The sequence below is a fragment of the Enoplosus armatus genome, chromosome 6, assembly GCF_043641665.1.
Source record: "Enoplosus armatus isolate fEnoArm2 chromosome 6, fEnoArm2.hap1, whole genome shotgun sequence".
NCBI classification, from domain to species: domain Eukaryota; kingdom Metazoa; phylum Chordata; class Actinopteri; order Centrarchiformes; family Enoplosidae; genus Enoplosus; species Enoplosus armatus.
In genome coordinates, this window is record NC_092185.1 from 22,506,519 (window position 1) to 22,532,833 (window position 26,315).

General features: G+C 44.8%; 1 protein-coding gene across 1 annotated transcript in view; it reads left to right on the forward strand.

Annotated features, from left to right (window-relative positions):
• The window catches only part of hydin (HYDIN axonemal central pair apparatus protein), a 65,412-nt gene extending 39,829 nt beyond the window's left edge, over positions 1-25,583 (forward strand). The window contains exons 39-90 of the mRNA XM_070907073.1: positions 75-217; positions 429-507; positions 673-687; positions 792-950; positions 1,078-1,219; positions 1,570-1,736; positions 2,128-2,236; positions 3,613-3,745; positions 4,191-4,400; positions 4,524-4,727; positions 4,983-5,224; positions 5,310-5,492; positions 5,904-6,023; positions 6,131-6,290; positions 6,415-6,587; positions 6,765-6,963; positions 7,068-7,173; positions 7,331-7,424; positions 7,515-7,683; positions 7,773-7,855; positions 8,181-8,336; positions 8,903-9,011; positions 9,776-9,980; positions 10,226-10,458; positions 10,543-10,691; positions 10,857-11,052; positions 11,272-11,380; positions 11,478-11,717; positions 11,883-12,025; positions 12,445-12,669; positions 12,766-12,926; positions 13,219-13,307; positions 13,473-13,701; positions 13,841-14,041; positions 14,133-14,259; positions 14,726-14,891; positions 15,934-16,081; positions 16,277-16,484; positions 16,594-16,809; positions 17,580-17,749; positions 17,865-18,063; positions 19,195-19,347; positions 20,249-20,419; positions 20,585-20,694; positions 20,849-21,071; positions 21,998-22,207; positions 22,331-22,494; positions 22,623-22,773; positions 22,872-23,102; positions 23,198-23,422; positions 24,601-24,882; positions 25,217-25,583. Of these exons, the coding sequence (XP_070763174.1) occupies positions 75-217; positions 429-507; positions 673-687; positions 792-950; positions 1,078-1,219; positions 1,570-1,736; positions 2,128-2,236; positions 3,613-3,745; positions 4,191-4,400; positions 4,524-4,727; positions 4,983-5,224; positions 5,310-5,492; positions 5,904-6,023; positions 6,131-6,290; positions 6,415-6,587; positions 6,765-6,963; positions 7,068-7,173; positions 7,331-7,424; positions 7,515-7,683; positions 7,773-7,855; positions 8,181-8,336; positions 8,903-9,011; positions 9,776-9,980; positions 10,226-10,458; positions 10,543-10,691; positions 10,857-11,052; positions 11,272-11,380; positions 11,478-11,717; positions 11,883-12,025; positions 12,445-12,669; positions 12,766-12,926; positions 13,219-13,307; positions 13,473-13,701; positions 13,841-14,041; positions 14,133-14,259; positions 14,726-14,891; positions 15,934-16,081; positions 16,277-16,484; positions 16,594-16,809; positions 17,580-17,749; positions 17,865-18,063; positions 19,195-19,347; positions 20,249-20,419; positions 20,585-20,694; positions 20,849-21,071; positions 21,998-22,207; positions 22,331-22,494; positions 22,623-22,773; positions 22,872-23,102; positions 23,198-23,422; positions 24,601-24,882; positions 25,217-25,426 (8,699 nt within the window). The 3' untranslated portion in view covers positions 25,427-25,583. The remainder of the gene's footprint in view (positions 1-74; positions 218-428; positions 508-672; positions 688-791; positions 951-1,077; positions 1,220-1,569; positions 1,737-2,127; positions 2,237-3,612; positions 3,746-4,190; positions 4,401-4,523; positions 4,728-4,982; positions 5,225-5,309; positions 5,493-5,903; positions 6,024-6,130; positions 6,291-6,414; positions 6,588-6,764; positions 6,964-7,067; positions 7,174-7,330; positions 7,425-7,514; positions 7,684-7,772; positions 7,856-8,180; positions 8,337-8,902; positions 9,012-9,775; positions 9,981-10,225; positions 10,459-10,542; positions 10,692-10,856; positions 11,053-11,271; positions 11,381-11,477; positions 11,718-11,882; positions 12,026-12,444; positions 12,670-12,765; positions 12,927-13,218; positions 13,308-13,472; positions 13,702-13,840; positions 14,042-14,132; positions 14,260-14,725; positions 14,892-15,933; positions 16,082-16,276; positions 16,485-16,593; positions 16,810-17,579; positions 17,750-17,864; positions 18,064-19,194; positions 19,348-20,248; positions 20,420-20,584; positions 20,695-20,848; positions 21,072-21,997; positions 22,208-22,330; positions 22,495-22,622; positions 22,774-22,871; positions 23,103-23,197; positions 23,423-24,600; positions 24,883-25,216) is intronic.
• The last annotated feature ends 732 nt before the right edge of the window (positions 25,584-26,315 follow it).

Consider the following 26,315-nt stretch of genomic DNA (forward strand, 5'->3'; position numbering starts at 1 on the left):
TTGGTAAGATGAAGGTGAAAATAAATGTATCCATCTGCTTCCAGCTCTGGCCGTTGAAAAAACCACAGAACCAGGACCTGCAGCACGCCTTGAAGCCTCGGGTCCGGCTCCAAATTCAGTTCCGGCTTCACGCGATACTGTGGAAGATTTTGCAAAACCCAGAGAGGACAGTAGAAATGACTCAGAGGCTGCTCAGGAGACTGAAAACACACACTTTGCCCTTTGCCTGGTACATTTTCTCAAGTCCTCTGGTCATCTCCTGTGTTTTAGTGTCACACTGGGCTGTATAAATTAAGGGTATCAACCTACTGGATACATCTGTATCTTTGCAAGCAAAATCTTTAAATCTGGGTATATATATATATATATATATATATATATATATATATACAATATAAAATTGTTTCTTTGGTGTGGTTTCACTTCAGGGAGGAGATGTGACCACACTCAGAAATCTCTTGCCTGAACAGCTACTGGTTGATATCCTGGCGGAAAGATTTCAGGTAAGTATTTTCCTTTAGATATTGCTGTAGTATATTGTGTGACACATTACAAAACAGTTTGTTACAGGATCTTGCACATAAAGTTAAAGTTAAATCTAAAATAGTGCAGACAAATGCTTCATGCGTACATCGAAAAGGCTTACAGCTACTTGTACTTATAGCCTGTCAGATGTCTTATGTCTAAGTTTCATTTGTGTCTTCTTATGTCTGCTCTCTTTTTCCTGTTGTTGTCATTGCTGTTGGTACTGCCGTTGCGACAACAGCTAAGCGACTGTTACCGTGGCATAGTGATCGGCGGCCTGGAGTCTGTGTACACTCAGTCGGCGGCAAGCACACTGCAGGTTGTTCTCAAGGCCCTTAACAACCGCAAACACATCCATGTAGTCAACTTGTCTGACTCCTACGCCGCCCTGAAGGCACGGGTTAGAGCACGGAGAGAAATCAAGGGTAAAAAATGAACCAGTGCAGAATTACACAGAGGACAGAACTCGTCCAAGTTATTGTGTTATTATTTCTACTCAATAAGGTTTATGACACTGCGCAGTACGTGGAACTGTTTGTGTATGTCCTTCAGAGGCTCTGCAGAAAGAGAAGGCCGACATGGAGGCGCGGTGGCTGCAGGAGCTGGACGAGGAGGAGTACGACGCCCTGCCAGTGGAGGAGAAGGAGCGTATGTCCCAGCGACACAGAGAGAAGCTCAGACAGCAGAAACTCAGGTACTGAGTATCTTGTTCAAGAACATTTTCGTTTTGTATCGCTATGAGGTTTGCTTGTATGTATTCTCCAAGTCATGCCATCATCAACGCCCCTAAAACTGCCAAATAAGGCCACCTTAGTGGGCAATTTTCACAAGTTCACAAAAATGTTAGCAAAGATTAAAAAAAGACTTGTTCGAAGTCCCCTCTAGAGTCCAGTTTTTTTGGAGTTTTGTTTGTTTACAAATACTAATTTGACTGTTCAGGCCCTTAGTGGACACAGCTTCCACCAAAAAGTGGGAATATTTTCAACCATTTCCAAAAAACTGTGTGCATGCGTACTCATGTGTGCGCGCCTGTGTGTGTGTAAGGGAGCTCGAGCGAATGGTGAAAGTGCAGGAAGAAAAGAGGCACCAAGAGGAGATGAGGAGGTTGAGAGAGGAAGAGCTGAAGAAGAAGACCAAAAAGGGTGGAAAGAAGGATACTAAGGAAGTGCCAAGGAAGAAGAGCTTGCTGGAGGGAAAGCAGGTCTGCATGTGTATCTCATCCCAATACCCCTCTATGAACAAAATCCTATGTGAACATGCAAACTGCCAAAACCAAATACACACTTACTCAGTTTCCCAATGGGTGAGAATTCTTCTGTTTCATTTTCCTCTCCAGTCATCAGATGCATTGAATGGGCGGCGGATGTCTTCCTGTGACAACTCTAAAGAGTCGCTTGTGGACACTAGAGAGCAACATCATTTAAATGAAGGTGCAAGCAGCTGTAAAGAAGGCCACTTATGTTTAATGCTGCACATAGGAGTGTAAATGATTTGTTAACATCTGGCCACCAGGAAAATGTGAATAACAGGCAGTAAATGATAGTATGTAGACTGTAATCTGACTGGTTAGTTGCTGACATGTGGTCCTCTTTGCTTCTACAGTGCACCACAGCAAAGAGGCTGATGATTTGCAAAAGCAGACAAAAGTCTCAGAGTCTCCTCAACCCGCAGACAAGCTGGAGAGAGAAAAGGTGGGTTTGCCCCCTATAATGTTAGGTTAACGCTTTAGATTACTGCCCGCCATGCACAGTGTCGTTCTTCTCTTCACCAGTACAGTATGTACCGATACATACATGTGGGTTTCAAGGGAACAAGATGTGAAGTTAGGAAATAAAGGGGCTAGCAATGTGGGAACTTAAAAAGAAGTTATACTGTAGGTATTTTTTAGCTACCAGGCACCTGTAAAAATGACACTGTACATTGAGAAGCATTACGCTGTACGTTGCGGACGTAATCTAAAGCATTACCAATATTTGTCTTCAGTCTCACGATGGACCCATTCACAGGTGGAATTATAGATACGTGGATTCACATCGTGACCTTTGCATTTGTGTACCTGACATGAAGTATGTGTTGTGGTTGGGTCTCAGAGTACAGAAACGACAGAGATGACGAGGCGAAGAGAAGAGAAAGAGCTGAAGAAAAGTAGAAAGGGGGGAGAGAGCCTGGTGCCTGGTGGAAAGGAGGTCTGTACACGCACGGCGATCAGGGATTCCTCTGTGAACCACATCATCTCAACCAGATTTCACTCACACATGCACCGTCAGTGATTTTTCAGTTGTTTCATTTAATTTTTTTTCTCCAGTCCACAGTTGCGCTGGACGGTCGGCGGATGTCTTTCTGTAACAAAGAGTCACTGGTGGACGCCAGAGAGCAGCATCATTTAAATGAAGGTGCCAGCAGATGTAAGGAATCCCAGCAGGGTTCAATGCAGGACATAGAAAGGATAATACACACTGTTTAAGCTCACCGCTGTACTGATTTCCAAGGCTTACAGTTTTATTAACAAACAATTTTATTCATTATCCGGAGAAGGTCTCCAAAGCCAAGATTAACTCCTGATGTGATTACCTAATTAATTGTGTGATATCAGTTTCAGCCCACCAATTAGGGTATACACAAACACAATATACCAAGAAATCAATGTCATCCTGATTATCAAAATACATATATATATATAGCCCATACCATTTACATGATAAAAGTCATGATCAAAAGTGAAGCCAACTATTGTTACTGGTCCTCTTTGCCAATACAGTGCATCAAAGCAAAGAGGCTGATCATTCACATAAGAAGACAGAAGAGGCCAAGGGACTGCAACCAGAGTCTCCTCAACCTGCAGGCAAGCTGGAGGGAGAAATGGTGAGTTTATCAAGGAGCAAAGGCTGTGACACAGTCAACCCCACACAGCAATGCACTCCATCATATTGTCAAATGAGTTTTAAGTGTCACTGCTGACCCATTTCATTACAAATACTTGTCAGCATAAGAATGGAAAAATAAATGTTAACGCTGATGACCTATTTGTAATCTTCCTGCTGTTTCTGCTATCCAGTCCAGTGCGGATGAGCTGCAATCTCAGTTCAGTGCTTATAAGCAGAGCCAGGAACAGGTGGAGCACATCCTGCAGCACTGGGACCGAGCAAAGGGCTTGTTGCTGGTGCCGCTCCCCAGCGAAGAAGGCCCACCAGTGTCAGAGGATGCCATAACAGAGAAACAAGTGAGTTTGATGACTGACGGTTGTATTAGCTCTATAATTAAATTAAGGCTGCTGGCTGCAGGCTGCCTTTCAAATTAAAATTTCCTGTGGGGCTAGCGCCAGAGGGACACTACTATTGACTGTGAATTTAGTTACATTTGTGATTGACTGTCTGCAGTTTGAAGGGATGGCTTGTGCTGCAGGAAGCTGCAGTTTGTAGTTTAAGTCATGAACTGTTGTTTTTTTTCACCAAAAATGTTGGTGGCACATGCATTCAGTCATACAAAACCATTTTAGTGGTATTGTTGCATGTTTGGACACCCAGAGTGAAATAAACAGGTAAGAGGTACCTCCAGCATTAACTGCTAGATCCTCATTACCTTACACAGACAAAAAACACCTCAGTATTACTACAGCTAAAATTTGAAACACATCAATTGAATGCATCATGACCCTGTGTACACAGACCCCCGTTGGCAAGAGGAGCAAGAAAGCCAATAGCAAGATCTTGTCTCCAATGCCCAGTCAGATGGCAGTGCCACCTGAAGCAGACAATGCAGGAGACAAGGTGTCTCCACTGAACATCATCCCTCACGTGGTGCTGAATGTAACAGGGAAAGACTATCCGAGTGCCACGGAGCTGCTCAGAGGCAGCACCCTGCCTCCACTGGACAAGGTACGGCTCGCCTGATGTTTCTGTTTTTGTAGCTTGTATAATTAGCTGTATGTGTCTTCCCAAAATGTAGACCAATTTTTTCATCACAGCCTAATCTGTTTCCTCCTCTCCTTTGCTCATTAGGTGTTGGATGATTTGGGGTTGGGACCCAGCGGTCCACCCATCCCTCCTCCCACGACCTTCTCCATGGTTCCTTTCCCCAAAAACAGGGAGCACCCTAACAGTCAACTCACCTGTGACTGCTTCACCTTCCTGGTTGCCTCGCTGGAGGAACAGGGTGAAGAGAGGAAAGATTTAGAGGAAGATGTACAAGCATCAGCTGTAAAGGTAATTTCACACCACATGAATGTACACCGAAATTAGTAAGGTGAAAGTGATGAACTTGTCCAAAGAAGCAGCAGGATTTACAGCGTGGTCTTCATTTCAAGAATAATAATAATCAGTGCTAAGAATGTACCTGCCATCAAGTACAACTACTACATCTCTATCATGGTCACACAGGTTTATGATACCAAATTATAACAATCAGTAAATCCTTAAAGACTTTAAAATCGGAATGGTGTTGTGTTGTGCACACTAAAGGAAGAGGCAGCAGCAACACCTTCAAAAAGTCGCGGCAAGGGCAGCGTTAAGGAGAGTGCAGTAACCAAGGACAAGGATAAGAAGGGCAGAGAGAGTCAGAGGAGCAAGAGACGAACTTCAGCCAAGACAAAAGCCAAGGGCTCAGACCGGTCTGTCTCACCTCTGTTACACGTCTCCTCCGCGTCTGACTGCACCGAACAAGACCAGCACCAAGGAAACTTAAAGCTGAAGCGCAACCAGAGGCAAGAGAAAACATGCACAGACATATTGTGTGTTTGTTGCTTTGCTGTTGTTGTTGTTTTACTAAGCATGTGTGTTTGTGTGCAGCGTGACAGGATTTCGCTGGGTTGTACCAGCCAACGGTGAGGTGGTTCTGAAGATCTGGTTCTACTCGGACTCCCCGGGGAAGTTCGAACAGACCTTCAACTTTGAGCTAGTGGGGACCCAGAGACACTACCAGCTCCTCTGTAGAGGACTTTGCACCTATCCCTCCATCTGCAAAGACTACATGTCAGTCAGCATTGTTTAATACCGTAATGCAGTCACATAAATGGTAAAGAAAGGGGAAGGGAGCGAAAGGGTTATTACAGATAAAAATACATACTACACATTAATTACACTTTGGTCTTGATATTTCACCCATTACTTGTGTGCACTGCTAATGTCAGTTGCAGCACATTAAAAAGCATGTAAACACACCTACAAATGTCACTTTTGGTTAGATGCTACTGCTTAGAACACACTGTCTGGCCATGGCTTACAAGTCACAGCGCAGTTTGTTACTACTGCTACTTTCTCTTTGTCCTTTTCTTCCTCCTCTTAATAATAAAAAACTATTGATATGGAAATACCATTCACAATGTATTTAAGAAAAACGATGACTTCAGTCTGACTTAAAGTTATCATATGTGGTTTCTCCAGGACTCTTTTTGCCCTCAGTAAGAAGGTGCCACAGATGGCAGAAGGGCTCCAGAAGACCTACGTCATCAAACCTGGATGCTTTGAGTTTGGACCGTTGCTCTGTGGCAAGACCAGGGACAGGTGAGAGGCAGAGTGATGGCGGTGAATGGCTTAGTGTGTTTGTATCGGTCTTTGCCTTTGTGTTTAAAGGTTCACATGTGTCTGTGTGTGTGTGTGTGTGTGTGTAGGTACAAGGAAAACAGGTACCCCGAGAACACAGAGCGGTTGGTGATTCATAACAATTCAGGTCTGGAGGCTGAAATCCAGTTCAGTTTCCAGCATGATACCCAGGCCACCACTTATCTGCTGGACCCCCCGGCCATGACTCTCAAACCTGACCAGAAACAGGTACCATAGCCTAGCATACCGTAGTCTGTTAACAGTGGTCTCACCTCTCATTCAGATCACTGATATTTAAGTGATACAGACGACTGTAATATCATCGATACGTGTAAATATTCTGTCCTACTAGGAGTTGACAGTGTGGGCATACCCAACAAAACTGGGAGAAATGAAGGACAGTGTTGTTTGCCATATCAAGGACAATCCAGAGCTCGTCGTCATCAGCCTCTCCTGCTGGGGCATTCAGCCCGAACTGGAGCTGGAAAGCAAGCATTTGCACTTTGACAGGATTTTGCTGCACAGGTACCAAAATACAGAATACTAAACCAGGGAAGGCAAATTCTTTTTCCACCTTAGCTTTGCAAGTGATTTTCACAAAGCACAGTGAACCCCCTCTAAAGAAAGAAGGCGCATGACAAGGTCAAAATGCTCTACATAAAATACTCCGCTCAACCTACCTTCTTCCATCCTTCTCTCTAGGCGGGACAGCCGCAGTGTGACGCTGCACAATAAGACAGCTCTGCCGGTATCCTGGAGACTGCAGGGTGTGGAGGAGTTGGGCGATGAGTTCAGTGTGCCACAGGATCAGGGCATCATCTCACCTAACTCCTCTTTCCCCCTGAGCTTGCACTTCATTGCCAGGAGACCGCTCCACATTAAGAAGATCTTACGTCTGGAGGTAGAATAAAACTATAGAAATACACAGGTGGAAATGGGCAGGGCCTATTTCACATTATGTGTTTGTGTGTGCATGTACAGCATGTGCTGTGTGTTTCGTTTCAGGTATCCGATGTGGAGAAGATTCTAGGCATCGTACATACTGAAAACATACAGGTCACTGCTGAAGCCTACAATATGGCTCTGGAAATCTCACCAGGTAGGTATGCTGGTAGAGCTTACAAACATTTCATGTAAAAGTTCATTTGAGGTTATAACCCAGGACCTTCTTGCTGTGAGGTGACTGTTAACCACTGAGTGACTGAGCTGCAGTCCTGATGTCATGATAATTGAAAATAATATACGATGTACTCGTGTGTCTGTGGTAGAGGGCTGTCTGGACTTTAGAACCATCAAAGTCTTTGAAGAGGCCAAACTGTCTTTCAGGATGAAAAACCAAGGAAAATATGAAATAGCCTACAAGTGAGTTTGAACTGCTAGTTTTTGACTTTAACAGTGTACTCACCATGGAACTAGTGAAGTAGTTCACTTGCATTCTTCTCTTTCCACAAGGTTTACATTTCAGCAGACCGACCCAACCCAGCCAAACCTAGACTCCATTTTCACGGTGTCCCCCCAGAGTGGTACTCTAATGCCCCACGAGAAGCCCACAACAGTGCAGGTCTTCTGCAGACCCAACACGGAAGTCTTAATTAGAGAGCAACCTGTCCTGCCTTGCCAGGTCTGAGCCATGCACTGGTCCTGATGATCACACAGCTGTGCATTTATTTGATTTTACTTTTACTTCAAGGTTCTTTTTCTGTTCGGCAGGTGATTGAACCCAACATTGGGAAGGGAGGAGAAACCATAGCCATCTTAGCCATCAAAGTTTCAGTCAAATCTGTCTTCTCCAGGTTAAGGCTTGTTTCATACTGTCTCCTTCATGTAATATTCATTTGTAATTCAGAAACAATATTACGATCAATTCTGATTTACCTTGTGTTTTACATTACTCCTCGCTAAACCTTATTTTTGGATTCTGTTGAATGATCATCTTTCTTTGTTTTCGTACCATTTGACATCACAGTTAGTACATGTTTTTGCTTTACAGAATGTATCACTTACTAAGTATGAATGTGTCCCAGAATTGAATTTCTATCAGCACCCCCAACTCTGTCTGACTTCCAGCGTCCCTGGGTCTTAGCACAAATTGTGAATTCCTGTGTTGTCCTTCTTTAGGTACAAGATCACGCCTGCATGTGACATGAACTTTGGTCCACTGGTCTACGGCAGCAAGAAAAGCCAGAGCTTCTCCATTGAGAACATTGGAGTCTTTGAGACCCCTTTCACCATCTGCCGCATGATCACCGACCCTGCTCCACCAGGGAGGCCAGGGTAGGAGAACAGAGCACACAGCCAAACAGAGACACGAACACGTTTCCAAATACAAAGTTAGAATCCCATATTAAAATGTAATACACCTTAGAAATGAAGTTTCGTTGAAGCATCATTGTGTTGCTGATGCCTGCAAATGATTTATCTGGTACTCCTTTGAATGGCTCATTACACACAGGATTATTATTTAACGAGTGACATCTTCAAAAATGTATTAGTGTTTTCTTGTTGCTTGTTTTTTCAAGTTGAGGTTGTAGTGCTAAGAATATTTTAACAAGCACTGAAAGATATATTGCAATCAAAAATGTAGCAATATGCATTGTGGATCTGAAATATTTACTAATTTGATCAGTTAGGGACTCCCAAAATGGAAAAAAAAAAATGTTTGCGTACTTGAGAGTGCAATTTATTGTCCACCATTAACACTGAACTGTTGGAGGTGTCAACTGCTGCCTGAAGTGATGACATGGTGAAATTGAAAGTGTTATAGTCCTTCTCCAGTATCAGTTTTTTTAAAGAGGTTTGAATTAAACTGTGTGGTTTGTGTCCATGTGTCCTGGTCTCAGGGGTCCAGGGAAGAAGATGCCTCGAGAGAGCCATTCAGGGAGGCCCACTGGTGCCGGTAGCAAAGTGAGACGCGAGTCCTTCCAGAAAGACACTGGAAGTGTTACACAGGTGAGAGACTGCTAGCGGAGATGACAACAACGGAGCAGTTCTCCGTCCTCTCCATGTTTGTCTTTCTAATGTAAGAGAGCTCATATGGAAAGTGCTGACACACTTTGACATGACCTGCTTGCTAGCTCGTTTGATCATGTGTGTTCTTTTACATTTTGGATGATTGTCCTCATTGTGGCAATGCATGTGGAGCACAGCAAGACAGACTTTGCCACTGCTGATTTAGAGGCAGCTGAACGGGTCAGTTCATCCAAATGACAAAAAAAGCATATTTTGTCACTTACCTCTAGTCGTATCTAGCCTAGCCATGTTTTTTAATTAATCAAACCAAATTTCATTTTTTGCTTTGTATTTTAATTGATCAAACATGTTGTTAGCTTTGCTGATTTTTACACATTTATTCAAGTAGAACAGGTCCAACACCGGTGTAACAAATTATTCATTGCTGGAACGAAGCCATCGTTAATGTTATTGGTTCCGCCCGTGCACTTCCTGATGTGACAAGTCAAACTGTCTGCTGTGAAAAGGTCCATGAATCTGATTCATTTCAAAACAATATAAATAAAGTCGAGTGCTGTGATGCTAGAAAGGCTGTGAAGGTTCAGATTTGCAAGATTTATTCAGGCGATAAGAAAGAAGCCTGTCTTGCTCTGTCTTTTTGATTATGCTATTTGAGTCAAGTTAAATGTGCTGTCTCCTTCTGTCACTAGTTTCCTCACTATCCTCATCTGTACCTCTCTGTATCCTCCCATGTCTCTCTCCAGAATCGCCTCACCGTGGGGGTGTTCTCAGTGTCTCCCTGCACAGGGAGTCTGCAGCCAGGGTCTCAGCAGGTGGTGACAGTGGACTGTGTAGCTGAACAGCTGGGCAACTGGAACCAAGGTTTGCTCATTGACATCAGCGGCCGTGACCCCTCAGACCAGCCTGACGGCATACCGCACAGACTGCTGGCTGAAGTCTGCAAGCCAGGTGAGAGCTGAATGATCTCATTCTGTCTTATCTGATTGATAAACCCGACCAAAGTTGTGGCTTGCTTCCAAATGGTTCAGTTCCATACTTGCACAGATTCTGAGATCACTAAGAAGGGCACAAACTATTCAGAAAAACAGTGCTTGTTGTTTCCGTGTCTGTGCCATGTGACAATCAAAGTCATCAAGTGCTATACCTTCGACTAATACTGTACCTGACTCTCTACTTTTTTTTTTGTTTCCCAGGCATAGTGCTAGACATGGCCTCCATTTTTGAGGAACACCATCTGTGCCACAGCAGCAGTCAGCTCTCCTCTGAGCAGTTTTGCAACGCTGAGGGAATTTACGTTCGCGACGATAACAAGTTTATTTTCAACAAAGTCCTGGTCGGGCGAACCGCTCAGGCCCGCTTCAAAATCACCAACAACAGCAAGGTGCCCTGCGTGCTCAGCTTGGCCATCAAATATGTTGGCGCTAAGGTAAGGCATGGAAAGCTCTGTGGATACATGGAGGAGTATCACTGACTGTGGTAGATGGTCCAACCATCCTGTATTTCCTCACAGGTGTCCCGTCACGTGGAGGTTTTTGATTTGTCTGCTACAACACTGAGCATTCCCAGCCAGTCACACTCGTTCGCTGTGGTCACCTTCACGCCCCAGACGATGCAGCTCTACAGTGCCGTGTTTGAGGCCACAATGGAGGGGACTAGCAGGTATATGAGTGCAGCACTGTGTATGCTACTTTAGTGTTCTCTTTGCTGTTTGTCTGTCTATTCATTTCTAATACTACTGTGAGTGCAGTAAGAGAATAGCATCACCTCTTTGCCTTTGCCTTGCTGACCACTGCCCACCCTCCTCTTTTTCTCTGTCGGATCCAGAATGACACCCACATTAAAGAGCAAGGTGCTAGAGTTTGACCTGATGGGAGAGGGCAACCTGCCCAGTGTGTGTGTGGTGCGTCCAGCTCTGAGGAACAGCAGAGGAAGCCCAATGCTGCAGTTCAGACGGGTATTGGTAGGGCGCAGACATACCCTGCCCCTGGTACTGCTAAATGATGGAAATGTTCCAGCTCAGGTGAGAGGAGTCCTTCTGTTTTATTATTGATTTGAGGCACCCCTAAACCATTTTTTTTAATCAAAGTTCTTTGAGCAACATTACATATTTACTTACTTCAATTACAAGAACACCACAATCACCTTCACAGAGCTCTCATGAACATAATACAGTAGATATGGTACGCTTAGATAATGATTTTGTCAATAAAGGTGCACTGTGGCTGTCTGGGTTGTATAGGTCCAGATTTATTTGCTGGATAAATATGGAGTGTTCACCCTCAAAGCTGCTCCTGGCAACACTTGCAGCTCCATCCACTCCACGCAGCTTGAGGACACCGCTGACTCAGGTACACCCCTGTAAATCTCTGTCTGCAGTAGAATGCATCTCATGGGCTTCTCTCCTGCGCTAGAGGCAGTCATCCCCATATTCCTCCTCTTCCACAGAGCATCAGTTGGTGCACAGAGCCATCCTGAGGCTGAATGTTAATGAGCAGGTGGAGTTTGAAGTCGGCTTCTGCTCTGACAAGCCCCAGAGTGTCAAGGCCAAGATGTCGCTGCAGGTGGAGGACAACCAGTACAGCAATACCTCAATACGAGTGAGCGGAGAGGCTTACCAGGAAATCGTCTCTCTTGACAACATCAGCAGGTCATCGCAGGAAACGGATCAGGAAGATGATGAGGAAGGTAAGGGAAGAAAGGAGGGCAGGAGACTAATCATGTGGTAGGAATAGAGAGGAAGAGGTGTAAGGGAGGTACATGAATCAGCCAGAGTAGCAATCACTCCCTGATTGTGCACAGAGAAAGGCTGTAAGTGTCAAAGTGTCTACAAGGCCTGTTTCTCTCTCACAGGTAATTATGAGGTGCTGAATTTTGGTGACTGCCATGTAGATTGTCCCTACCAAGAGAGTTTCACCATGACCAACCACAGCAGCAGCCAGGTGGTGAGGTTTGAGTGGCCTCCTGCCGGACCCCATGTCTTCTTTTCACCACAGGTAAAGCATTGAAGGAAGGAATGCAGGTGTGGCTGTAGAACAGGGGCGGGCTTAGAAACGTTTTAAAGTAAAAATGTGTTAAAACTGGTAAAAATGTATCACTCTTGGAAGTAATAAACTGTGCATTATTAATAGTTACATTATTTATTCAGTGTAATAAATGAATGCCCAATTAACTTAGTTATTTTATGTATATATATATATATATTTTTGTTTTTTTATTTTTTTGTTTTTTTGTTGTTGACTGATATCTTTGTGAGTCATAAAACAAGACTCTCTGTGGTTGTTTTGTAGCTCTTTGTGGCCACCCCTCTGGCCCAGCCTCTGCTGTAACTCAAATAAATCATAAAGTACAGCATAATATCTGTGAATGTTACTTGGTTGTATGCAATCAAAAACTAATCCGCTTTTTCTCACAGGTGGGACACCTTCATGCTGGCTGTTCTAAGGAAGTGACCATCACCTTTTCCTCCAATGAGCCAGTGACTCTGACCAACCAGCTGATGAGATGCAAGGTTTGTCAGGTGGAGTTCCAGCAGCCTCTAGAGCAGGTGGCTGACTGGGACGACCGTCAGCGGACGGTCCAGTGGCTGAGTTCTTCCAAGCAGACTTCAGGAGCCCCACAGCAGCCTATGAAGAATAAGGTAAACATGTTGACTGTGATGTGGAATAGAGATGTTGAAGGGAGAGTTACCAGTTCACAATTATAGTTGAGCTCGCATGTGTATGTTTCCATGCAGGTGATAAAGACAGATTCTGAGCCCTGCTGCTCTGTGGTAGAGGGCTCCCAGTGGGAGTTGGAATTGCGTGTCAGTGCAGTTTGTGACTATGTGAAGTTCAGCTGCAACACCGACACCATCCACTTCAAAGACACCATGCTTTACCAAACCAGGCTCCACCAGTAAGTCCGGCTCAGTGTATATGAAGTATTAAATGCTGTTTCATTAAACCAACATGAACTACACAGCACAAAAAGATTTTTAATGTTCAACTTCACAAATAAATCGTCCGTGGTCAGATACTAAAGATGATAAAAAATACTGATAATCAAAATGAAGCTATGGGCTCAAGCTGGACCCCGTGGCATGCCATCCCATTACACATCTTCCTGACACCTTATCACAGTGCTCACAACAGTGTTCAGTAAAGTGCTAATAACATTAATATCATGTTTATTGTTTGTGTGTGTGCAGACTGCAGATAGTGAATCATGGTGCTGTCAAACTGGAATTCTCCCTGCAAGTCCTCATGGATCCAAGCAACAGCACTGTGAACCAAGGAGGTATGTATATATGATATATATATATGATTACTGTAATATTGTTGTATATCATGAGGTAAACTTGTCAGCATTTGATTTGACCTTGAATGTCAGCCTTAACTGTTCATGTAATTTGATCTACCTATTTACATTTTAATGCTTGAACTTTATGTAAATGTGAAACAGATGGGACCCTTACCTCTCGACCAGGCAGCAGGTCAGCAGGAGTGTTAACTGCAGCCCGTCCTGCCAGCGCTCTGGCCAGCGTGATGTCTCTTCTGATGGGGAATCCTGAGCTTCCGCCCCTCAGCGTTGAGCCCAGCATGGGGGCCATAGAGCCCGGTGCAATGCAGAATTTCAGCGTTCGCTTTTCACCTCTGGAGGTGGCGCAGTTTCAGGGCAGGCTGTTCTGCAGGTACAGTGAATAATTCTTTAAAAGTGACATTTTAAAGTTGTTTACCTCTGTGATACACCCCCTGGAGGTGTTGAGGGACAGGGTGACTGTAAGGAAGAATGCCTTCACCAGAATGATGTTGACTTTGTTGTTCTTTCAGTATCCCCAACTTGCAGGACGGGGATCAGGCTCCCTGTATCTCGGTGTGTGGCCGCAGTCTGTTGCCCCACTGCCACTTTGACCTGGAGGACTCAGAGTACATCAGTGGGAACCACCGCAACCCTGAATTCAGGGGCCCTCTGGACCCTAACACCAGGGTCATAGAGTTCAACGCCGTTGGTTTCTCTGCTCCGTCAACAAGGTAACAGAGAGAGAGAGAGAGGAGAGCTTTCTATCTCCCCCAGGCTCAGCCCTAACACTTTGAATATGTGTGGTCTGGTTTTACTCCACAGATGTTTTAGTGTGGTGAACCCCACCAGTAAACCCTACTCATTCAAGTGGAGGTGTGAAGACACAGGTGGCAGCCCATTCCACTGCCTCACCCCATGTGGCACCATCCTGCCTGGGAAGAAAGTGGAAGTAAGGATGGAAACACACACAGTGAAATCTCTAGATGGGGGGGGGGGGTGGTATCTTATTACATTTATTTTCATGTCATCTTATTCACCTCCTCCCATCCTTCTTCATTTATCCATCTCTTTTTTCATTTCGAAGTTTTGGTCTCCATCTCCTTACTACTCATTACTTTCAGTTTCCCCATCTCCCCATGTCCCACTTTATCACAACAAATCTAATCTAATCACGTTCCATCCATTTAATCTAATACCATTTACATTTAGTTTGATCAAAATCTTTTCAATTTCTAGCTCCACTCATCTGATCTAATCTGTTCCAGCTTGTTCATCACGCTTCCCCTCTACTCTTCCTCGTCTTCCTCGCACTCTCCCCCTTATTGGTTTTTTGTTTTTTTCAGATATGTCCTCTCCTCTTTTTCTTAAGTTGTTAGCCATTTGTAATCCTCTGGTCTGTCTCTGTGTGTGCGCAGGTGTGTTTTGAATATGTAGCTGAGCAGCCGGATGTGGTGGAGTCATTCTGGAGCTTTGTGATTGAGACTCTGTCGCTGTCTGTCCCCTTCCTGTGTGTGGGCACCACCAGAGAACCGCTTGTCTATCTTGACAGACCTCACCTTGACTTTGGAGAACTTCTTGTTGGTATGTAACATACATAGACACACACGCTCGTACATGTACTTACACCACATACTAAACATATATCTGTTCAAAGTTTTTTCTTATTTGTTTATTTCATTTTAGGCAACTAAGACCACTTGGCTGGGGTTAAGAAAAGATTGCGGTCATGGCTAACTAATATGAACAATATGAAAATTATTTCCAATATAAGACCTGACTGACCCTTGCTGCCTGTGCAAATCTGGCCCTCCAACAAAAATTTTATAGTTTACATCAAAAATCTCTCCCATCATAAATCTACTGTAGATAGCAGAGTAAATACCAGGCTCCTGTAAATCCCAATGAATTAGACCTGGCAACATCTAATTCCGCCCCCGTGTGAAGAGAGGCTATGCAGACCGCAGCCACTGTGCCTCCGGGCTACTTGAACTGTGCGTGGTGCTGAAATGAAGTCTAATACATTTATGAGATGAATAACACAGATAAGTAATATAATCCGTGTTGATTAAATGGAACAAGCGCCAAGGGAGTTAAAACACAGTACCAAAGTCTGTGTGACCGTAACAGATTTCAACCATTGATGAAGCAGGACATTGTTTATCATGCATGGATAACTTAGTCAATTATCAGTACTTACATGACTCATTTTCTGACAAAATGAGTGTTAACACGCTGCTAACTTAGCCCTCACTTATGTAATAATGGGAAATATGACATCTACTCTTGATTAAAAAAAACCTCCCTGGTTGAACCTAATTACTGATCTCTGCTAAAGTAAAATTATATGGTGTGAACCTGGAAAGCTGGGTTCAAACCACTGACACCTCTTTGTGTTGAGTGTTCCTCAATCTCTTTTTGTCTTTTGAGATGATCCTCCTCGAGGCACCAGGATTGGTTAAGGTTAGAGTTAGATGATACCTCAATAGAGAGAGATCGTATTCTGAACGCAGCACTAACGTGTGTGTGTTTGTGTGTGTGTGTGTGTGTGTGTGTGTGTGTGTGTGTGTGTGTGTGTGTGTGTGTGTGTGTGTGTGTGTGTGTGTGTGCGTGCCTGCTTGCACAGGTCGCAAAGTGGAACAGACAGTCGATCTGGTGAATGGAGAGGAGGAGCCCTTCCATTTCTCTGTCATGCAGTCGTCTCTTCTCTGCGATGACCAGCAGTCCGGCCTCATTTTGCAGCCCATGACCGGCACAGTGGCACCCAAAGACAGGTTAATGTCACTATAACACCAAATACAACTAAATGTAAAGACGTTCATACCAAAATGCTATATATTCATTTTGAGGTTTAAAATGAAACACAATCACTGCGCATGATGTATTATGCATCTTTGGTGCCTCGATCACAGCATACTGCAGAAAGTCATACAGTGTATCAGTGGATTGTTGTGAACTCTTTGGTGCAGGCTGCCGTTGTCATTGTCCCTCACACCTTGCCGGAAGGGCTACGTGAGCTTCAGAGTGGTTCTGAGGGTGAAGAGGAAGTCAGAGCCGCTTGCACTCACAGTTAAGGCCGATTGTTTCACCATGAGCACTTCTGTTCAAGTCGAGAAGCCAGACGGAGGCCTCAGAGACATCGACCCTAACCACCAAGACACTCTGGACTTTGGACAGGTCGGCACACTCTCACATCACAGACACACGTGCACGATCACACGCCTTTACGGGTGAAGTTTAAACATGACAGTCACCTTCCTGTATGTGTCACTATCTATAGGTGGAGATTTTTGAGCAGTCCACCTTTAATTTCCTGGTGTCCAATCTGGCAAGGTTCAGCCTGGAAGTGAACTTTGAGCTAACAGGTCCCAGCGAGCTGCTGAAACTCCTGGAAGCAAAACCGCAAAATGCTACTATTGAGGTTGGGAGGCAGCTGCAGTCGTCACTCTTCTTTTGTCCCCGCAGCATCTGTAACCTCCAGGACGTCAGGCTGAGTATCAAGGTGAGATATTGATCTCCTATCAAGGTTTTTTTTTTTTTTTTTTTACAGAGGTAGCAGTGCTTTAAAGGATCAGCAGGCTAGTTTGGCCTCATTCTGCACGGACAAGAAGTTGTATAGCCATGAATATTCTATAAACGCTGATAAAGAAGTATTAGTATTAGTGAGTTGACATGGAAGGGATGTTGAACAGTAAAGTAAACAGAAAGTAAAAATCGACTCAAACCTACAAACTATATCTACTCTTCTCTTCATCATCTTCAGAGACAAATACTAAGATTACTGCCAAATTATGACATTATTAGATAATGTATTGTACTAGTCTTTTACTATATTGTTCATAAACCTGGTCAACAACTACATCATTTAATTAACAAAAAAGATATATAAGAGGGAACATTTAGCTAATATTCAGTTGTTTCATTTGGTGGAACAAACAGATCCTGAGTTATACCTGTGTTTAAACTGACACCAGTGTTTCCATTCTTTTTCCTAACCCCCCACCATTGGTATGTTGTCGCCAAATGCAGTGTCACATGTGTACTGTACTGTATATATAGTAGTATAGAGTCTTCATGTTCCGTACTGTCAGTGCCCTTGACCAAGGCACTGGCTTAGAACTGGTGTTGTTCCCTGGGCGCTGCATGTTGGCTGCCCACTGCATCTAACACTTAGGATGTGTTAAGTGCAGAGAAGGAATTTCCCTACAGGGATCAATAAAGGATAACTTTACTCTCTCTCCTGTGTTTCGCCCTCTTGTTTCCTCGTGTCAGGTAAAGCACGGGCCGACATTTACCTTTGCCGTTAAAGGCAGGGCTGTGGCACCTAGCCTTGAATTCTCCTTCACCAAGTACAACTTTGGCAAGTGCTTCCTGTACTGTCCTGGCATGGTGCCGACGTCCCAGACCCTAGTGATCAGCAACAAAGGCGAAAAGGACATCAGGTAAGTTGTGTGTGCGTTTACTGCATAGAGACATGTTTTTATTCTACTCAGAACGTGAGAGTTAAACGTCAACTCCGATTCGAAAGCCTTCTGCGCTCTGCTTCCCCCTCCTCAGTGTGCAGTGCCAGTTCAGGAACACCTCTTACCTAGAGATGGACTTCCAACCAGATATTTTGTCCCCTGGTGCTGTGATGGAGGTGCCGGTCAACTTCTATCCTCGTGAGGCATGCCGTTACCACGATAAACTCACCTTCATCTTAAACAGCTATGTCACGAAAGTGGTGGACATACTGGGGCAAGGCATCGAGATGAAGGTGAGAAAGAAGACCCCGAAGAAGAAGCGAGACCCTGTAACTTTTGCTGAGATGGCCAATTTAAGTCTCTTCATATACGAGCAATGAAGGGTACCGCACTAGAGGAGGGAAACACAATTTGGAACACAAACAAAACCCGGGACAGAAAACTCCCAAGTGATGTGAAAAGACTTTGGCTGATCAGATTACTAGATTACTGTGACTGAAAACATCTGAAAATGTAGTTGCTAACTGTTAGCATTACTCACCAAAATCACTGACAGAGTGGCTAGCAACAGGTAGGGGTCTCGCCTCGCCTATGACTGTAATCCCCACACAAAACTGCCACTTTCAGGCCGAGTAAAGCAGACGGCATCTCTGAGTCTGTTCGGAAAACCCAGCTGTTGCTTCGCTTCTTTCCATCGTCTTATTGTTGGACCAGGAGTTAACTTAGTCTAACTTAGCGGTTCACTTTCACTTTCTTCTTTGCCTACTAACCCTCTGCCGATTTCACTCTTTTCTTCTGACTTGTGACGCTCCAGGTTAGGGTGGTCGTATTCGACCACTTCAGATAAATAGGCTGTAGCTGCTAAAACAGAAGTTAGGGTGAGTGTGGTACATTATTTTTATGGCTTAGAAATCTAGCTTTTGTTTTTTGTTTTTTTATGTGAAAGAATGCTTTTTTTTTTGTATGTTTATAACAAAAGTTATAGTTTCACTTTAAGATTACTTTTGTCACCAATTTATACAAGGAATTGTTTTGTTAAAAAATGTAGAGTTCACAGCTTTGGGATTCAGTGCCTTGTTGAAACGCCTCTCAGGAATGCTGCTTCCCGCTGTAGATGTCTCCTGGTGAGAGATGCCAAACTGGATTAAGAAGCAACTGCTAGGGCTTGTTTGAAAACATCATTTTAAACCTGGGCTTACATCTATTCGGTGTCTAATTTTGCAATATTATGCATGATATTAAAAATAAAATCAAGCCAAATAGTCAGCTAAGTGATAGCAGATTTTCAAAAACCTCATGCCCTAAGAATGAGTGTCCCGCCCACTGTAAACAGGTCCCACTGACTCTACCCATTTGACTATATCACTTATTAAAATTTGATGTATTTCATCTAATTGTCCTGCATATGTATTGTTCTGATGTAGCTGGAGGTGGAGGACCCCAGGCAGAGGAAAGTGAAACTGAGATCTCTGATGTTGGGTCAGAAGGTGAAAAAACAAGTGGTTCTGGTCAACCGCAGCCCTGTAGGCCTTTCCTTTACTCTGCAGCTCAACACAAACCCACCACTGGACCCAAGGGTAGGTAACACACACACACACACACACACACACACACACACACACACACACACACACAATGATGAACACTGGTCTGCAAGGGTGTAGGTTTAATTTGGAAAGTGGTGGGGTCATAAATTTGGCAAAAAAAATGTTTTGATTTTTCGTAGCATTTCTTAACAATGTATTATGACTGTATTTGTCCAGCTTTGGTCTTTCACATGAGATCAATTGTTTTTTTTACCAATTACATCAGAAGGATGTGCTCAATGAGGTAATAGTGGCACACAGGTTCGTCTCTCGTCCACCTGTACTGACAACCACGACGTGATACACCTTAACTTACTCTGTTCAACACTCTGTTCATGCATCTGGTTTAAAACAGTGCTCAGATCAGAAGGACGTGCTGTCTGAGGGAACATTACAGCTGTCCTGTCCACTCCTCTTTTCTGTCCCTGCCTGGCCCGGGCTTTCTCTCTTTCCTTTCCTTCCAAAGCCACATGAAAATGAGTCGAAGTGATTTGCAGCACAACACTAGATAATAAGGTAACTCACCAAGCACGTGCTTACTGGCAAATGTTATTTGCTGTGTGTTTCTTATCACTGAACAATCAACGTGTTCAATTTGATATCAGTGCCATAACGTTATGATCACAGAAGGCAAAGAAGCATCAGCGGCAGACAGCCTGGACTGTCTGCAGCTCTCCCCTCTGACTGCACTGTTTCTGATTCCAAACTGAGCCAACAAACACCAACACAAACTCTATTTCTCATCCAGTGGGAACATGGTGGGGTTAAGCCTTTGTAGAGAGGTGGGGACAATTTTAGGTAATCAGAAAGGTAGGGACATATCCCAAATTACGCCTGTGCTGGTCTGCACAAGCTACACCGAAAATCATCTTCTCCACCACTCCTCCTCCAGGACCTGTCATTCAGTCCAGCAGGTGAGCTGAACCTGAAAGCCGGCGGTGGCTCATGTGATGTTGAGATCCAGTTCTCACCACGTCAGCACATACCCCCCTTCACTGCTGAGCTGCAGGCGGAGTTGGCAGGCCTGTTACACCCCCTGCTGACCGTCCAAGGCTGCTGCCAGGTAGGCTGTGAAGTAAATGTCATTTTACAAGGCGGGTGCAAATGATGCAATTTCTGAAGTAGTTCATCTGTATCTAAGAACTGTTAAGGTTTGTTTCTATTAACTCCTGGACTGTGTGTTGGATAAAGTCACGTTAAACCACTAGTTCCGATTTTAACTTGTCAGGGTGTGGAGGTCCAGCTGGACCCGGACCACCTAGCTTTTGGAGCTGTTGTCCAGCGCTGCCAGGCCAGGAAGAGGATTGTCATGATGAACACTGGGGACATTGGTGCCAGGTGATCCAATGTCAATTTCAGTAGTTATCTAAGATTTTAAAACAACTCATACGGAGGTTGCAGCAGAAACACAGACAAACAGAGTTATGGCTCATTCTGGTTGGATTTATATCCTGTCGTTTGCTTTTTATTTATCTGTCTACCTTGTGACCAGGTTCCAGTGGAAAACAGCTCATTTCCCCCCAGAGTTGTCCATCGCACCGGCTAAAGGCTATATCTGTCCTGGCATGGAGGTTCCTTTTGAAGTGACTTTTGCCCCTGTGGAACTGAGTAATGACACAAGACATGAGAACCTGTCTTGCTGCGTGGAGGGCTCCTCCTCACCCGTGACCCTCACTGTGACGGGCTCCTGCATCGTGGCTTCCACTAGCAAAGAGGTTACGTACAGTATACATTTGAGTGGGGGAAATTATGCATCACACTTCCTCTATGTGCCTTATGTGCTCAAATAGTGTAGTCAAAACAAGGTGACATATATATTTAGCTATTTTTTATATACATCCCCGTGGTTAGATTTTTAGCATGATTACCATTATAAAGTAAATAAATGTTCATGTATATTAAGTAATATCTGTGATATTTACTATTGCAATAACTACAAGAGTGTTCTTTTCTGTGGTACGAAAGAAACAATGGCTGGTATCACATATTCAACATAACAAAAGGGTTTAATTTCCCATCTCAACTAACATATTTCCTCGAAATAAACACTACCCCAGGATGCTCCACTTTATCCAACCCTGAACTACAATCTTCCATAAGGGGATCAATAAAGTATCAGATTATGGTTATGTTCTGTATCTTTGCAGCAACTGTTGTCGTAACAAGATTTCTGACACAGGCGCACCGCCTTATGAAGGGACAAACCTTTCCATTTCCATTGACCAGCCACATGAAGTAAAAGGATTTCACACTCTTCTTTTTCATTCGCATTTTGGATATCGATCTCGAGGCTCCTCCAGAAGGCATAAACGCTACGAGCTGCCTTGTCAGCAGTGCAGCTTCTCATTTTGGGTGATGGTTAAAGGCCAGCATCAGATAATGTGAGGCATTGATTCGGCTCCGTTTTGGAACAGTGTTGGCAGATTTAAAGAGCAGTGAAAATGTGGAAAAAGCATTCGGTCGGTTTCATTTAGCTGATTAGCCACTAATGTCTGAGAGAGGGGTTTGGAAAGTGAGTCATATTCCACTGGATTTAGAATAGGTTGAAGGTGATTAACACTGCAGTGCTTTTTGCTGACTGTAACTGCCTTTGTACCGCCCACTGCATAATTCCTCAGGCCTTCTGATCTCTTGTCTCCAGGTGGTGAATTTTGTTTGCCCAGTTCGTGGCTGTCACACCCTGACCCTGCCCGTGTTCAACCCCACAAACCAGCAATGTAGCCTCAGACCTGTCATAGAGGGAGAGCAGTGGAGCGCCGCACCCGCCGTGGTCCTCGAACCCCTCCAAAACAAGACGTACGAGATCACCTACCGGCCGCTGACCATGACTGCTGATGGAAAGAAACACCTGGTAGAGGAGCCCCAAACATGTCAACACAATCGGTTATTTACATGCAGCCTCCTGTGTGCATATTCAGTGCATGCTTAATCTCAGACACAAACTTGTTATATCTCCTCCTTCTTATTTCCACAGGGATCAGTCTTTTTCTCCTTCCCTGATGGGACAGGAATACTGTACTCCCTGCAGGGAACTGCTGAGCCTCCCAAGGCCGAGGACGCCACCGTGCACGAACTGCCTGCCAAGACTCACCACACGCACTTGCTCCCTGTGCACAACTGGCTCTCCAAGCAACAGCGGTAAAACACACACACTCACCTTTAAGTCCCCCCATGTGAACAGTAAAGTGGAAATCTTACCCCTTTAATTCAGCAAATCCTGTGAGGACAGCTGTACAGTAGAGTCATGAGTGTTTCTGTGTGCTCAGGTTCCGTGTGCTGATAGAGATCCTGAAACCTGACAAGCCAGATGCTACAGTGTCCCTCAAGGGTCTAGAATACATTGATGTCCCCGCTTTGGCCAAGAGAGACTACAAGATGTCTTTCTTTGCATACAGAGAGGGGCAGTACAACACCAAGGTTTGATCACACACACACACACACACACATTTCTGTGACCAGTTCTGAATATATTCCTGAGCCTTGTGCTCACATCACCCTTGAACTCTCCTCCTCAGGTGTCGTTTCGTAACGTGGTGTCCGGCGAGTACTTGTTCTACCTTGTAACCTTCAAGGCCACGTCTCCAGGAGCCCTGTCCACCATAGAGCTGGAGACCTGTGTCCGTCGGACGGCCTCTGCCACTGTGCAGGTGGAGAACCCCCTGACCACGGCTACCTGCCTCACCGCTGAGTGTAAATGCCCTGACATCAGTGCCCCACCTCAGCACACTGTGCCAGGACAGTCCAAGGTGGATACTGAGTACATCTATCCGCTAACTGCTGCATGCCCACAAACAAACTTTAAGTCATACTCTATATATGTGTGTGTGTGTCCTCCCTTCAGAGCTCCCTGAGCTTCGAGTACCAGCCCCTGCGTGCAGGTGAGACTACGGCCCGGCTGACTCTGTGTAGTAATGATCTGGGCTCCTTCCACTACGATCTGCTTCTCAGAGCTCTGCCCCCACCACCAGAGAGAACCGTCCACTTCAACACCTGTCTGGGCAGCAGCCACTCTGTTCTTGTTAAGTTCATCAACTACTCTCGCGTCAAAACCGAGTACTCATGCAAGGTAATGACTTAAAATTGAAGGTGCACACCATATTCTTGTGATACTGCATGTTCTGTTGGCTCCTGCCGTTCTCTTTTTCTCTTTACAATGGATATGGGCGCCTTATAGTGTGACAGAGAGTTGTGGACATTTTGAAAGGGGCACTTTTATACATATACATCAATTTGCCACTCAGCCTGCGAAGGCGGCTGTGTAATGTGTTGTGCGGCTCTGGAGGAGCTGGTGATGTCATCAGGGTCATCTCAGCTTGGAGAGGAGGAGTTTGAAAGATGTGGATGTTTACCATGCAGGGAAGGTGTAATGATGGATGCTACCAAGTTGCATTTTGGGAAATGTATGATCCACACGTGAGCCTGACTAGAAGTAGGCTAGTCTATCTCGGCCTCTGCTGCTTCAGTTTTGAATCTGTCTCTTGTGAATCTCCAGTCTTTATAGAAATGCAATACTAAATTACCGGAGTGCCCCTTTAAGGCTGTCAGTTTTTCTGATTTAGCAGTTGTGTTTTTATATAGATGCATTTGCCCTAGCAATATGCTTGTTACACATTGGCTTTGTCAACCTTTGTCACAAAGTGGTAACAATGCATTTTCAGTGGGTACCTGTTCTTTGTCGAGTCATAACTGTATTTAAAACTTGACGCTGTACTTGCTTGTCAACACAAGGAGAGAATGTGCTTCTGGTTTCTTCATGACACACTGATGTGCATACCTACCGCACACGCAACACTGTGGAGCTCAACCTTTACATGAATAAAACAACACACACTCCAGCACTTGACATTCTTGCATAAGGACAGCTTCCGTGTGTACGTAATATGCTATGAACTATTTTTGCTAACATCAGTTTATTCTCCATAGAAGGCATGAAGTGACTGACTCAGGGGCCGGACAGCTTAAAGGCCAAGTTTAAATAACCCATTCATTGCCATAAGACTCTGAACTCTCTGACATTTGGTTTAAATAAAGAGCAGTAAAAACTATAAACTGCAAATTAATGCTGAAAATGTGCTGTGGGACTCACACTCTGTGAACATGGTGTGTTTATATTATAGAGAAGGTGTAATGAAAAATCAGATCCAGCCTATGACACCAGAGTTTCAAAATTACAAAAATACCAGTGCAATACTGGTGTTGTGTTTTACAGTCATTTATCCCCGTCTTGTTGTCTCTCTCCTGCAGACTGATTGCCCAGACTTCATTGTGGACAAGACTGTTGGTGCTTCTCCGGGTTTCCAGGCGGGGTCAGAGGCCGGCGTGGAGGTTTGTTTCGAACCTCATCAGCTGGGGGAAGTGAGAGGCCAGCTCAGCCTGTCCTCAGGAATCGGTGGCGAATACATTTTTCCCTTGCACGGGACCTGCCTCCCTCCCAAAGCCCAGGGCCCGTTTAGCGTCCGGACCGGCCGCAACATCACCATCGCCTTCAAGAATGTCTTCCTGCAGACCACTGCTTTCTCTTTTCAGGTAAAGAACCGCACCAGGTTGAAGAGAGGAAGAAAGGTTAAAAACGTGATCTTTTTGGACGAGCATCTGTGCAGAAAGCCGAGACATTTCTTGAAATCCAAGGAAAACATTTTCTTTCAAACGTTTTCACGGGGTGCACCGCCAACCAGTCAGCATGAAGCAAGCTGCTTTAAATGCAGCCTGGAACAGTTCCAGTAAAGAGAGTGGTGCAGTCTGGCTTTTATAAACTCTCACGTTTAGACTTTGACTCTTCATGCCTCCAGTTTCCATTCATTTGCTTCGCTTCATATCACATCTGCAGACTTAACCAAAGCCTTATTTTCCCTGCTCTTAGGTGGACAACCCCTGTTTTACTGTCAAAGGTGTGGACACCATCGTCTCCAAAAAGACCCAAAACATCCTGATATCCTGTGAGCCCCCCCCGGGAGGCTCTCCGGGGCCGTGGTTTGGCAAGCTGACCGTCTCCAGCCAGCGCTCCGAGGGCCACAGCAAGCCTTGCTCTTGGGTCTATTACCTGAGGGGCCACCGCCCCCTGTCATCTTAGATCTTAGAGAGATTTTTACGACGCTTCGGTTGAACAAATATATTAAAATGCCAAACATACGAGCCAGAATTGCCCTGTGTGTATATATTTATTTAAATGATGATATGTTCATAAATATTGTAATAATGAACTGAATAAACCCCGCAGAGAAAACCTGCCCAGGCCTGTCATTGCACACCCGCTTCCACAAGGGGGCAATCATGTCAAATGGAGTTTACCACTGCTCCACTGATGAGGGAAGAAGAGACATCGTTTACTTTACGTTTGTCCGAGTTGGTCGCCCTGACGACCTGCGTGTCAAAGTGTCAACTTTCCACCCGGAGTTCATTTGTCCAAAGTGCTCCGCGTGCTGCCGGAGACACATCGCAGGCAGCACTGAAAGGGCAGCGCGAGCTGGAGGACACGCTCATTACCAAAGGTTAGATCTGTCTAACACACACACACACACACACACACACGTCTAAACGTGTAATGGGAAGCTGGACTGACAATGTGAGAGACACTCCTCACTCCACACAAGACTGGTACCCCCCCCCCCCCCTCTTTCTTGGCTCCAGATAGTCTGAAGTGTTCTGCTGTGTGGACGCTACCTGACGGCTCACAACACCTAGACCCGAGATAAAACAACAGCAAATCCTACATTTCTACATTCTAGAAGGGCAGAGCAGCCTACAGCCACTCCAAACACACGCACTGTGCCCCGTAAGGATATGAACCCGTTGCAGTGTCGTCGTCCATCACCACATACAGGAGTAAGTGCAAGAAAGTCGCTATAAACTCTCCAGACCACCTCAGAAATATCAGTCCCCATTAGGATATAAAGACCACTTCGCGGTCGATAGGTAGTGTTGGGGGTATGTCGGATATGTCGGATGGGTGGGTGTGTTTT